This window comes from Caenorhabditis remanei, chromosome V (genome assembly GCF_010183535.1).
Source record: "Caenorhabditis remanei strain PX506 chromosome V, whole genome shotgun sequence".
In the NCBI taxonomy this organism is placed as follows: Eukaryota; Metazoa; Nematoda; class Chromadorea; order Rhabditida; family Rhabditidae; genus Caenorhabditis; species Caenorhabditis remanei.
The window spans coordinates 15,689,039-15,703,474 of NC_071332.1; the positions used below are offsets into that span (position 1 = coordinate 15,689,039).

General features: G+C 43.0%; 2 protein-coding genes across 2 annotated transcripts; one reads left to right on the forward strand and one right to left on the reverse strand.

Moving 5' to 3' along the window:
• Nucleotides 1-1,666: 1,666 nt before the first annotated feature.
• GCK72_020382 (uncharacterized protein) lies at nucleotides 1,667-2,780 on the forward strand (the record flags this gene model as incomplete). The annotated part of the gene is made up of 3 exons (XM_003116458.2): nucleotides 1,667-2,362; nucleotides 2,409-2,591; nucleotides 2,640-2,780. The coding sequence occupies 3 exons, from the start codon at nucleotides 1,667-1,669 to the stop codon at nucleotides 2,778-2,780; spliced, it is 1,020 nt and encodes a 339-aa protein (XP_003116506.2).
• Nucleotides 2,781-3,161: 381 nt separating this feature from the next.
• Nucleotides 3,162-4,371, reverse strand: GCK72_020383 (uncharacterized protein; the record flags this gene model as incomplete). The annotated part of the gene is made up of 2 exons (XM_053733546.1): nucleotides 3,162-4,002; nucleotides 4,295-4,371. 2 exons carry the CDS (start codon nucleotides 4,369-4,371, stop codon nucleotides 3,162-3,164), a joined length of 918 nt encoding a protein of 305 aa, XP_053582459.1.
• Between the last annotated feature and the right edge of the window lie 10,065 nt (nucleotides 4,372-14,436).

A 14,436-nucleotide genomic window follows, 5' to 3' on the forward strand; every position in this document is an offset into this window, starting at 1 on the left:
CGATAATCGATTACAAAAGAACGAGAAAGTAAGAATGAGTCTAATAGCTACCCTAAGCTAGAAAGACAAACAAAAGCTAATTAAAACGATAGAAAAAGGTGACAAAAACCACCCAAAAAGTATAAACGGGCGAAACTTGACTGAAACGGGTAAAAATCACCTAACTCTAGGTGACCCCAAGCTCAAGAATGATTACAATTCTCCTTTTTCCTTCACTTTTACATGTTCGCGCCGGAGAATAGATACAATGCGCTAGAGCGCAACTGCATCGAGCCCGCGAGTTATGAAGGCAAGTCTGAAACTTGAGATGACTTTATGGACTTTTTAGAGATAAAAACCGGTAGAAACCGGACATTTTGACTGGAATCATGGAACAACGTCTCGTGTTTTGGATTGGGTTTATATCATTTTTTACTCCCTTCATCTAGCACTTTTTCTGATCACTGCTCTATACTTAGATCCCAAATCAGAGATGGATGTTTATGGTCCAGTATATACTGTATACAAAACAAAATATGCTCAACAACGGAAATTTTAGCTTCCAGGTGTACTACACTACAATTTGTATGGCTTTGGTTATCTCATCTGCACTATATATTCCAATTATATTCAGCATTCGCAAACTTGCTCATTTGCCATCTGTGGCAAAGCTCAAACCTCACAAATACATTCTCTACCAAACGATCTCCGTGATTTCTTTCAAAATTGTGAGTACCACCGCTTAATCGTATAATAAAATAAGAATCTTACATTAGACGCATGTTATTCTGACTATATATCTTATTCAACTAGATCAATCTTTTTTAACGGTAAGATTTTCCGATTATTCAGTTTCTCACATGTTTTTTATTTTCAGATTGCCCACTTTTTATGGATTCTAGATATAATTTCCACACCGTTAATTATTCAAGTGTCCTACCTTTTTTGCAACAAACGGAATGTTATTACTTTGAGACGACAATTGAAATTCAAAAATCTATATGGTCACATTTGTAAATCTCCACAAGTTCAACCGGAGGGTGATCGAAGTCAAACGGTACAATGAGGACGGTCATTTCACTCGTTATTTGTTTTAAAATTAGGTTGTAGAGAGATTTTGAATGGCTGGACAATTTTTCAAAATCTGTCTTCGTTGATAATTGTGTAAGGAACTAACGGGATTTTTCGAAAAATAAACACAATAACAAATTATGTTTCGTATTGTCACAGCTCGGCATTCCTGGGTTATCGTTATTTTGAGACTTTCGCGTACAGCGAGATGTCGTTATACGCTAAATAGTTTGCCTACTATCGAACTTGTTCCCAGTAACATTTTTTGCTCAAACTCAAAAATATGAGTCATTAAATTCTTCCATCTCATTGAAATCCTCACTTTCAATATACTTCATTATCTCATTGTTCACCGAAAAGTGAGTCAGTTTCCCTTTGACGTAATATCATTTCAATAGACATATGTGTGGTCATACAAATAACAACCGGATTAACTCTCCTCTCTTTATTTTTTGAAACCCTCAATCAAAAGACTATTGAACAACGGTCACAAAGAAAACAAGGAAATTTGGCAGATATAAAAAGGATGTGGTGGCTGAAATTCTAGAAAACTCTAAAACCGCCCGTTGTTATGAGACTTCAATTCCAAATTCTCACTTCCTTTATTCTCGGTGTCATGTCCAGTGAAAACGCGAGTCTATTGACTATCAATGCTACAGTAGGAATCGGTGGGACACTTGCTCCGCATGTGGTAGAGAATGCTACGACGCCGAGTCTAATGACTACAGTAGGACATGCTGCCAATCCAACAGTACCTCCAGCTATGACTACGGCTGCTCCTGCTCACAGCGTCAATGCTACAGTACCTTCAGTTGTTGTGACCACAGTGGCTCCACTGCATGCTCTGAACGTTACTGTACCTGCTGTTGGTAATGCTACACTACCTCCTCTCACTACGGTCGCCCCATTACACGCTTTGAATGTTACTGTACCACCAGTTACTACGATTGCTCCTGCTCACGGCGTCAATGCTACAGTACCTGTGACTACAGTGGCTCCATTACATGCTCTGAACGTTACTGTTCCACCAGTTGGCAATGCTACAGTACCCCCTATCCATGCTCCGAATGCTACCATGCTCCCTGTCACTACCTCTGCTCCTGGAGCCACTACAAAATCCGCTCTGAATTCCACTATGACTACTCCAAAGGCGTCCACCAAGTTCCCACAGCACTGCCAATCTATGGATACATTATTCCAATCAGGAGAATGTTATTATGCTCTCGAAGGAATCGACGCAGAAATTGGCTCCATGAGTTTGACAGATACAGTGGCGATTGATCGGCTTAATGGCTATTGCGAAACGTTTTCGGTAAGTGGCTCAGTTTTAGTGTTTCTATTAGAATGTTCGGTTTCAGACCTGCTACCCTGCCATCGAGAAATGCGCAGACTTCGATCCTTACTCGATCTCTATCCTCAAAGGATTCTGTGACTTCTATCAATTTGTCACTAGTAGATTCTTCCTGAACTGTGCCAGAGATATGGAAGGGCTGGACACACCGTGCACTGATAACGCAACAGAGACCATTTTGAATTTTAATGTGAGTCAGAAATCACACAGCGATCTTCTTCAAAAAACAGTTTTTCAGGGCACCACTGCTGTGAAATGTGCCAAGTTGACAGCCGTCAGCAGTTGTTCTGTGGAAGAAGTCAATAATTGGTGCAATTTGAGAGCGAAACAGAATTATGAGATGTTTATCAATCGACATATTCAGGAATGGATGTGTTGAGCATTGGAGACTCTACAACAAGTTTGAACGATCTCATTTTTATAGTCTGGTATTGATTTTGTGTAATTAAAGATGTTTATTTTTAAAAAAGTCTTGATATTTTTGACACCTAAAAATTTGTAAAACGAGACTGCCCGAAAGCTACGTACCCCCCAGAAGGAACTACAGCAACCACAGCCAAATGTATCAATGCTACAGTACCTCATTCCACTACAGTAGCTCAAACCATGAGTGTTACCGTACCTCCCTTCACTACATCACTACAATAGTACAGTGTTTAAGACTACAGTACTCCCGCCATGTTCCTTCATTTGGTGATACGATAACAAAGAAAATACGATAAGAATTCTTCATTCATGAACCCAAAAGACAAGCTATAAATCAATCATAGACAACCATCTGAAACTGATTTTCAATCAATTTGATACTTGCCTTCACTCCGCTATCTGACTGAATTCCGACAGCATTCACGATGGTGCTTTGCACTCCGAAGTTGGAACTATTGATTATCAGGCACTTCAGATTTGCAAGTCTTCCAGTCTTCCAGTCTTCAAGGATTTTTACCACTACTCTATCGTCCATGAATGAATTTTCAAGTATGATGCCTTCAGAAGTCGAAGTCACAAGAATATCTTTAGTGAACCATTGCGAATGACGAATTCTCAGTCGTTCGGGCCAGAAACCGAACTCAGGTTTGAAATTTTGATTGAGTATTGTCGAGATGGTAAGCTCTTCGGTCACTTTAAGGTTCTTCAAAATTTCGTTCAGCCATTCTTCATCCAAATTCTCGCCTTTGATTTTCAACTTCTTTATTTCAAGGTTTTCATCGATAAGTCCACTTAAAGTGTTTTGAAAAAGAGCATTACTGAGTGACGAGGTGACATTATCAATCTGGCATTTAAAGACTCGAGATAAATGGGCAGCGATGAAACGAAGACCTTCTGGAAGACTATTCCAAAATGTTATCATTCTATAACGGTCCAGAGTTCCCTCGAAAACTGTTGGCACTGAATGGTCAGCAATTGAAAATGACCGCTCAACATTGTAACTTTCCAAATTATGAGGACTATTGATATGAATGTCGATGTCGAATCGATCATATTGAGAGGACAAATGAACTGATCCCTGCCGAAGATCCAAGACAAGATTCACCTTTTCCGAGGTGTACAGGGATTGAGTAATGTGGCGAGTGGTTCTTTTGGAGCACAAGGAGACCATTATTCTGGAAACAAAAGAGCTAAATAAATATCAACATTTTCACTTTTCCCCATGGAGGGTTATACGTGATAATTCGTGAAACCTATTTTTTTGATTGATACCAAAAGATTTATTAAAAGTAACACAAAAAATGGTCAAAAATTTGAAAAAAAACTTCTTAAAGCTGATTTTTGTAGGTTTAAAAATGTCAAGGAATTTGCTTCAGAAAAAATATGGAAAATTTTCAGAAAAAAATATATTGCAAAAAAGGCCTCTGGCTAATCACTACAAAAAGTCTCTCATAAAAACCAACTTACTTCTCACGAAGACTGTACGCTTTCAGCACCTCATTCAGAGCCAGGGCAGGGAGACGGAGCAGAGGAAATTCGGACATTGTAGTGCAAAGAAATATATGGATAGAACAAGAGGGAGTGAATGAGGAAGGCTAACTGCAAAAGAGGTAATGTTGAGGGGGAACACACATTTGCGTCTGAGTCGATAATCTCAACAGAGAGCGAGAGACAGGTGGCACACGAAATGAATAGGCAGCTGGTCATCAGAGGCTCAGTTTATATTATGGGCTCTAGGAAGATTCGAAACCGAGATATTTCCATAATGTTGACATTTCAGAACTGAATATGAATAAAACTAAAAACGTGTCAAAATATCTGGTTTCTAACTGTCATGGTTGCCGAATGTCTCGGTTTCCAAACGTTGTATGATATCTCCTATCCTAGTAAATTATCATACCCTTGTTTAACTAGGAGTCCCCGCCCCCTGTTATTGTTTCTTATGTCTGCGTCTCAGAGTCCCTCGGGCAGAAGCCTGTCCGAGGGGACAGGGGGCACTTGCAACAAGAGAGAACTTTACTCTCCAAATTCTCCCCCATCGTATTATTTCGCCCATATATATTTACTTTGATATTCTTTCTTCTGTAATAAATAGTTATTAGATTGACTGTTTATTATTTCGCCGCAAGTCGTCAAGGAAGTGAGAAACTATTATATGGTGCATACGACCAAATTCTGAAAACCCGCGTGGCAGGAACAACGAGGATCGCTTTTTGAGAAAGGAGGTACGAGTTTTATTTTGATAATATTCTTGTCCGTCCTTTCTTGACTAACTGATACTAACCACCAAATTCGCTCGAGTTTTACTCTAACGCTGAGTAAAATCTCAAAATTTTCGAATTTTTTCGCTCTCCAATCACTTCGGATCGCTAATTCGGTGAAGAACCATGAGTCTTCAATTATACTTCTTGAGTACCACGAGCCAATCGACCGCATTGTCGACATTCGTGAAGAAGTATCAGAATGAGCTCAGCAAACTGAAGAACGCGACGTTGCCAATCCCAAAACAAGACATTGGACAAATTGTAGAAGTGATCGACCTCCTGGATTCAAAAATCCAAACGCTTGAAGCAACCACGATCAAATTGTCAGAGCAAATCGAAAAAATTGGAGATGAAGAAGATGCCAATGTGAAAAATTATGAAGAAAAACTCCCGCTATTGATTCAGCTCAACCAGGACGCCATTAATCTCAGGGATTCGTACCACGCAGTACTGAAAAGAATCCGATCAGAGAATGTCGAGCCTGTGGATAACAAGCAGAATATCAAGGAGTTTTCGCAAAGAAGACCAAGCATGGAAATGGAACGTCAGGTTTCCAACCTCCCACCAGTCAAACTCCCAGTCTTCTCTGGGAAAAGATGGGAATTCCAAAAATTCTGGTCGCTCTACGAAGAGATAATCCACAAAGCGGAAATCTCAAATATCCTAAAATTCACTCATCTTCTCAATCATCTTCAAGGAGGAGCGAAAGAACTACTGGATCAATTCCAGATCACGCCAGAGAATTATGACATCGCCGTCAAACTTCTCAAAAACAAATACGCGGACACTGAGACTACCATTCTGGAACTGAATGAAAAAGTTCGCAAAGATGGTGCCAAAGACAGCAGCACCCGAGAGCAAAGACTCCTATTCGAAAGATTGATGGTCGCGATAAAGCAACTGGAACGCCTTCAAGAACCCGTAGACAATCGGATGATGAAGGAACTCATCATGGAAAAGTTCAACGACAAGATCAGAAGAGCCACCTTCAAGAAGAAAATTGCTTCTTCGGAGGACTGGACAATCAGCAAAATGTTCACTGACATTGAAGAGAACATAACGCTAGAAGAAGATCTGGAACTATTGATGAAGGGCAAAAACGAGCCAAAGGAGAAAGCCGATAATCCAAAGAAGGACAGAAACCAGTCCAATAAGTCGGATCGCTCTGAAAAACAGAAGAAAACCAGATTGTGTCTGTTTTGTAAGGACTCCGAGCACCATTCCAGCAAATGCACAAAATTCGTTTCAATCAAGGATCGCAAAGATTTTTTGAATCGCGAAGGACGCTGTTTAAACTGTCATAGTAATGCACACAAAACTGCAGAATGTTACAGTACCAGGCCGTGCTACTTCTGTAAAGGTCGACATTCAAGTGTCCTTTGCACAAATCGAGGTGAATCATCTTCGCCATCTTCGGCTAACTCATCGAGAGATAGCAAACACAATCAGCAAGCCAAGACAAAGGTCAAGACGGCGACTACCAACGTGACTCACACCGAAGAAGTAGAAGAAGCTGTCCAGTGTGAGACGCAGACAACAGAGAGAGCGCCGACGACCACTTCATAAGCCTTCGTGCCGACAATTCAAGCAAAAGCGAGAAACAAGGTGTCGGGAGAATGGACAACAATTTCGATGATGATTGATACGGGGGCCGACAGAAGTTTTATAAAAGAATCTGTGGCAAAAACCCTCAATCTCGAAACACCAGATGGACCCACTCTACGACTGAAAACCTTTGGATCGCCTACAGCGAAGGGACCAGAGAAGTACAAGGAAGCCTCAATTGTCGTCTTCACAGAAAAAGAGTCAGCTGAAATCGATGTTCTACTGAGATCATGTGTGGTAGGAAACATCCCAAAAGCTGAAATGTCAAGAGAAGACATACGATTCATCCATCGCAACAAGATCGACGTCAATACGGACGCGTTCGAGGATGAAGTAGATCCTGATGTTTTGATCGGAATGGATCAGATGTCCACAATCTGGATTGGTGACACGATCACCTTACCATCCGGCATCCTACTTCTGAACACTAAGTTCGGATACACAACAATGGGACGCAAAAAGACATCGCGGGATCGCTCAAACGTCAACTCTGTCATGATCATCAACTCAATCCAAGAAGATGAGCCATTCGAATATCTCCAAAAACAAGACGTGCTCAAATGCAATGGAGACGAATTCGCTGGATCTTCTGCTGATGAAAGAAAGGAAAAAGACAAACAAATCCTCCAGTTTTTTCGAGACACAGTTCAAAAACGGATCGAAGGATATTTTGTCAAACTCCCCCTCAAGACGAATAAGATCGCCACCCTTCCAGACAATTACCGTCTTACCTTGAAAAGATTAATAGGTATAGTGAAAACGACACCGCTGGAAGTGAAGAAAATGATCCAAGAAATTTTCGAGGATCAGGTCAAAAAGAACATTCTGGAGATTGTCACTGCTCAAACTCCAAAAGGAGAATGGACGCACTACAGTCCGATTCAGCCAGTCCTAACTCCACACAAGGCCACCACAAAATGCCGTGTCGTCGTGGACGCATCCGCTCATTACAAAGGGAACGACTCCCTCAATGATGCCATCGAGCAAGGCCCGACATTGCTGCCGGACATTTTGGACATCCTGATTCGCTTCAGATCAGGAGAAACAGTCATCTTGGCAGATGTGGAGAAAGCTTTTCTTCAAGTCAGACTGAACGAAGAAGATAGAGATTTGACTCGGATTCTCTGGATCAAAGATATCAATCTACCAGCTACACCAGACAATGTCGAAGTCTATCGCTTCACTCGCGTTCTTTTTGGTCTAAACGCTAGTCCGTTCTTACTCGCAGCCACGATCACGCTCCATCTCGAAAATCATGCCAACTCCAAACTCGCTTCCAAGATTAATGAGAATCTCTATGTGGACAATCTCATATTCACATTCGATGGTTCGGCAAGAGAAGCGCTCGAGTTATACAAGGAGTTCAAAGCTATTTTCGCTGATGCAAACATGAATCTGCGTGAATTCATGGGAAACTCTGACGAGTTCAACGACAACATTCCAGAAGTCGACAAAGCTCAAAAGTCCGACTTGAAAGTGCTAGGAATCCCATATGATCCAGACAAGGACACCATCCAATTGGAATGCTTCGTGTCTACTGATGAGAAGTACAGCAGACGTACCGTGTCCAGAAAAATCGGAAGCGACTTCGATCCTCAAGGACTAATGACCCCATTGATGCTCACATCGAAACTATTCCAACGTGTGCTATGGCAAGATGAGTTCGCTTACAAATGGGACACCCCATTGAACAAGAATCATGAGATCCAATGGAAAGAACTGCTGGACCAGACGGAAGGATTCATCAAGGAGTTGCCTCGCAACATCCTCGACCAATCAAACAAAAACAAGATTATTTGTTTTTGTGACGCCAGCCAAAACGCAACGGCTTACTGCTTCTACGCGCACAACAAATATGGAATGAACATTTTCCTTGGAAAATCCAAAGTCAAATCCTTGAAGGAAAAATGGACAATTCCAAAATTGGAACTGCACGCGCTAACCATGGGAACGCAAAGAATGCTGTCAGTGGTCCAATGTCTTCAAAAAGGAGACATCGGAGTATCGGAAGCTATCATCCTCACTGATAGTGAAATCGCTCTCAGCTGGATAAAATCAACACCAGGAAAGAAGGAAGTTGGAGTTCTCATTACCAACCGGCTCGAAAGCATCCGCCTCGCCAGTCAGGAGATCGCTGAAACTGGAGTCAAAGTCAGATTCGGACACATTCGTTCAGAAGACAATCCAGCCGATCTTGGAACGCGTGGCATAACAAAGGATGAATTCCAAAACAGTTTCTGGTGGACAGGACCTAGCTTCTGTCAGAAAGATCCAAGTGTTTGGGACACTTACCAAACGTTCGAGATCAAGGAATCGGAAGAAGATAATGCGAGAATCAATATCTGCAACAGTATTGATGACAATGCCGACACTGCGGAAATCTTCGATTCGATCAGTGCGAGTTCGCTACTCCGAAAGAGACGTGTGATCGCGTACACAATGAGAGCCATCGCTAAATTCGCTAATCCTCTTTCACAAGACGTGAAAGAACGGCTGCGGACAACCATCGCTGAGCTCAAAGAAGTTCCAGAAGGAAATCCACCAATTTCCGCATCAGAACAAAGCCCAGCGGAAATACGGATCATTCGAGAGCATCAAGCTCAAATCAGCTTAAGGAAGAAACATTCCTGGAATGAGCTGAATCTGGAACTTGATGACAACAAGATCATCATCTGTCGTGGAAGACTCAAACACATGGACAATGCAAAAATGGCCAGATTTCCAATATTGATCGAACCAAAAACCCAACTGGCAAAGCTGATCATACGAGAAGCTCATGGAAAATGGCACTGCAATGAACAGCAAACGATGACGGAGGTCAGGAAGAAATTCTGGATCCCAAATCTTCGCCAACAAGTGAAATCGCTCTTATCAAAGTGTGTCGCCTGTCAAAGATACAACAAGCCGCCATTCAAATACCCAGACATGGTGGATCTGCCAGAGCACCGAGTGAAAGAAACAGCGCCTTTCCAACACACAGGACTCGATTATTTTGGTCCGATGTCCTACCGAAAAGAAGACAATACTGTCGCTTCGTGCTGGGGATGCCTATTCATCTGTGCCACAACAAGATTAGTCCACATCCAATTGATAGTCCGACCGGATACAAGCTGTTTTCTGAAAGCCTTTCAACGCTTTGTCAGCCTCTGTGGAAAACCAAATGCTATCGTCAGTGATAACGCTCCACATTTCATTTTAGCGGACAAGATCCTCCAAGACATTGCAGAAACCACAACAAAAAACTGCAATTTCAACAATGAGGTGAAGAAATTTCTTGGAGACGCAAAGATCGAGTGGAAATTTATCACGCCATACGCCCCCTGGCAAGGAGGAATGTATGAAAGAATGATGCGCTCAATCAAACAATCAATGTTCAAAGGCATTGGGCGGAGCATCTTATCATTGGACGATATCCACACAACATTCACTGAGGTCGCTGCAGCTCTCAACTCCAGACCCCTCACATACGTTGGACAAAATCTGGACAGCGGATTTGTTCTGAGACCTATCGATTTTGTCTACCCGAACATTCAAGTCAACTATCCAATGGATTCCACATTGGAAATGAATGAAGACTACGCTCCACCAGGAGAAATTTCGCTCGCTAAAGATGAGGCTATCGCTGCCATCAAATCTGTCGCCAAAGTTGTCGAAACCGTCTGGCAAACGTGGAAAACAACTTATCTGGCTGAATTGAGAAGCACCCACAAGCTGCGAATGAACAACAAAAGAGGAAAATCCGAGACTCCAGCAGTTGGCCAGGTAATCCTCATCACAGACCCGGATCTTCCACGAAACTACTGGAAACTGGGAGAAATTGTCAAAGCTGATCCATCATCGGATGGTGTTCTCCGTGAAGTACACTTGAGAACCAGCAAAGGAAACATCATCAAACGCCCCATCAATTTGGTTGTCCCATTGGAGCTTGATGGTGAAGACACCCAACGGAAGAACGAAACCAACGGGGTTTCTCTTCAAGAAGAGCAAGTTCCAGATGCTCCTGAAGTCCAAACAAAGGACATGGTCAAGAGGTATAACTTGAGAAAGCAGAAAAGAGTCAACTACAACGAAGACCAACACGAAGATCGCTTTCAAGTCGCTTCTGCAATCTCTACATTGGTGAACTTCCCATGGTCAAAGTTCATGATTATGGTGATTCTGTCAATCATCATTGGACCAACGATGGCTATCCCGCCGTTAGAATGCACGCCAACTGGGATTCGTGTCAATGTGGAATATGAAAGCTTCGAAATGTGCGTACAGAACTATTGCACATCAAGACCTCGAATGACCTGGAACAGCAACTACGCAGATGTTTGGATCCCACCTGCTCTGAAAATTACGAATCACCATGCAACTGCAAAAATACTGATGGCCAACGCGGTCACGGTATATGAACTGAATTGCCATGCTGTTTCTACATGTGACAGCATCGACTGTGTGATCTGCACAACAAATGTCCTCAATCCGGAGTGTCATCCGTACATGGCTCTCGGTGGATTTGCAGTCATCCTCTATATCATTGCGATGATAGTGTACTGCATCTTCAAAGTGAAAATATCCATGGGAGCACCACTGATCATGATCTACAAATTGCTCCAAATGATCATCTCGAAGTGCCGTGGATTCATTCCTCGCAAATCTTCCCGACGCGGAAAAATCAATTGGGAAATAATGGTGACTATCCTGATGTTCTCCTCAATGATCCACTCGAGCAACGCCTGTCAGGAAGTTAATCTTCTGTCTCAAGGAGAAAAGATTTGCACCAAAGAAGAACCAAAAACATGCAAATTGGTAACCCAAGAGCATCTGACCATTGGATCTTTCAACAAGGAAGCATGTCTCCGGATCGAGCAGAATGGAATGACCACAAAAGAAATCAGAATCAGATTTCTCGAGATCAGAATGGAATGCCTGAAAAACACAATCACCTTCACAAAGGACGCTCAAATTCATGTATGGAGTGCTAAACGCTGCGCCCATACAGGATCATGTGTAGCAGACAAGTGCCTCAACATCACACAGAATTCAATGGTACCAGAACTCGGTGAAGCCAACAATCACATTGGGAACACCTACTGTGGTCATCGAAATGTCGGTAACAAGATTGAATGGCGATCGCCATCAAAAAACAGAAACCATGACATTGCCAGTCAGTTTTCCTGGATCGCTTCAAGACATCAGTGTCACCGCCGCTTGGATTAACAAACCAGTATCGCCAATTCTGGAAAACTGGTTAATCAGAAACGACAAGTCACAAGTCGCCTTGTGGCAACCATATCGTTTGCCAAGCATCCAATGCAAAAGAAAAGAAGGGGACGAGACGTGCCAACTCAACGAAAGATGCACTTGTGAGCCAGCCGAAGATTCCATGGTTTGCACATGCGAAGAGGACGATCTGGAAACTCAGTTCAACACCATCCAGAAACGCCTCCCACTCAGAGAAGGACATTGGACCCTGAAAGCTGAAAATGAGTCGGTGGTAGCCACCATCAACGACGAGGTGACCATCGGACTAGTGCTCACATTGGAAGACAATGTCACTACCTCTATCCTGATTTCATCCGACAAATGCTACATCAAAGCAAAACAAATCCAAGGATGCTACAATTGTGCATCTGGAGGACAAGCGGAGATCAAGTGCACCTCTTCTATGAAAGAAGTCATTGGAAACATTGTCTGCGACAAAGACATGTTTACCGTACCATGCTCGCCCAATGGAAAATCCACAAACATCACATTCTTTGCTCAATATGCCGGATTCAGAAAAGTGTGCTCAATCAACTGTGGAGGAAGATACACTGAGTACTTCAAGATCACAGGAACGCTGAAATTCACTGGATCCATGTGGACTTCTATCTACAGAATCATTGAAGGAAAAACAACATTGATGAACGAAATCGCCTGGCCAGATTTGAGCCATCTCGCTCAGTGGTACCTGCAGTTCATGAAATCCATGATGGCCATTATCATCACGGTTGCAGTGATTGTCGCCACTACAGGAACGCTCGTTATCTCAGTTTTTCTGATTGGATTCAAGAAGACTGCCAAATGGACGCTTTTCTTTTTCGCCATCCCGCTTATTCTATGTCGCATGATCTATTTTTTTGTCCTGCGCCGATGCCGACCATCCCGTCAAAAGACGGACAAACAACTTGTTTGAGGGTCGTGACATCGGCAACTCTATGTGTCCCATCCAAGATCGTTAAACAATTCAAATTGTTTTCAGCAATGGACATCCAAGAAATTCTCCGGGCAGCTTCTACCATCAAGAAGCATGCCAAAATCCTCGAGAAAATCGAGAACGAGAAAGCCGCGGACAAAGGAAAGGAAATCGAAATCCATCTCGCTCCCAAATGGGGTATCGACCCCAGAAAATCCACTCTGGATGAGATGGAGCAGTTCATAGCCCAACTGAAAGAAGAAGTCGCAGAATTCCAGAAAGACTTGGAATCCGCAAAAGAGGAGGAAAAGTTGGCACATCAAAAATATGTGACCCACTTGGATACGTCAAAAATGAAAAAGATAGAAAATTTGACAGTCAAACGAGCTGAGGAACTGAACAAAGAAGCCGACGAGTTGGAGAAGCAAGTCAACATGACCAACGCGGTCATCGGCGACATTGAAGCCATGATAGGCTTCAAGAACGACGTGCTCAAACTCGTGGAGAAGTGGACTCGGAACGCCACCTTCGAATTACACCGCACGGGGAAAAAACCCGACGAATCCCATGCTCAGTTCCTCGCAAGAACTCAGGGCGGGGAAGTTCCCCAAGTGGAAAAGGATCCTAGGACCGAGAAAGCGATCAAGACGACTCAACGCCAAGAGAAAGATCTCAAGGATCGCACGGCAGACCCAATGGAGCACAAGCATACGCTCCAAAGCGTCGTGAGCAAGCCTACAAAAAGACCAGCACCGTCCCGGGAGATCAAAACGAATGAGATCAAACGCCAACGGAAGATCAGAAGAATCACCAGCTTCGGTGAAGATAAGCCAAATATGAAGTGCTCCTTTTGTGGTGGAGGGCACTTCAGCAATCAGTGCCCACAACACCCGTCAATCGCGGATCGCAAGGAAATCGTAAAGAGAGATCGCCTCTGTGAACATTGTCTTCTGGTGAAGACGAAAGAGCCGTGTGGATGTAAAGAAAGAACGTGCTATTACTGCGAGACAACAAACCATCATTCGGCACTCTGCTCTTTACCACAAACAATCATCGATTAGGATCGCTCCACACCAACATCTCTACTCCTCCAGATCGCACCACCATTCCCATATCTTCATCATCAACGACATCACTCGGATCGCATCTCAACTTGGATCGCTCCACAATCACACCATTCAATTCTCCACTTCAATTGGATCGCTCCATCATTCACTTCTCCACGCCATCCGGATCGATCCGCTATTCATAATTCTCCACCAATGGACTCGCTTCAACAATCACCTCAACTCCCACGACAAATAATAATGGAAACTAATTTAACCCTCTTTTCCTCCAATTCACTTGTCTGCCGGGAGTGTATGATATCTCCTATCCTAGTAAATTATCATACCCTTGTTTAACTAGGAGTCCCCGCCCCCTGTTATTGTTTCTTATGTCTGCGTCTCAGAGTCCCTCGGGCAGAAGCCTGTCCGAGGGGACAGGGGGCACTTGCAACAAGAGAGACCTTTACTCTCCAAATTCTCCCCCATCGTATTATTTCGCCCATATATATTTACTTTGATATTCTTTCTTCT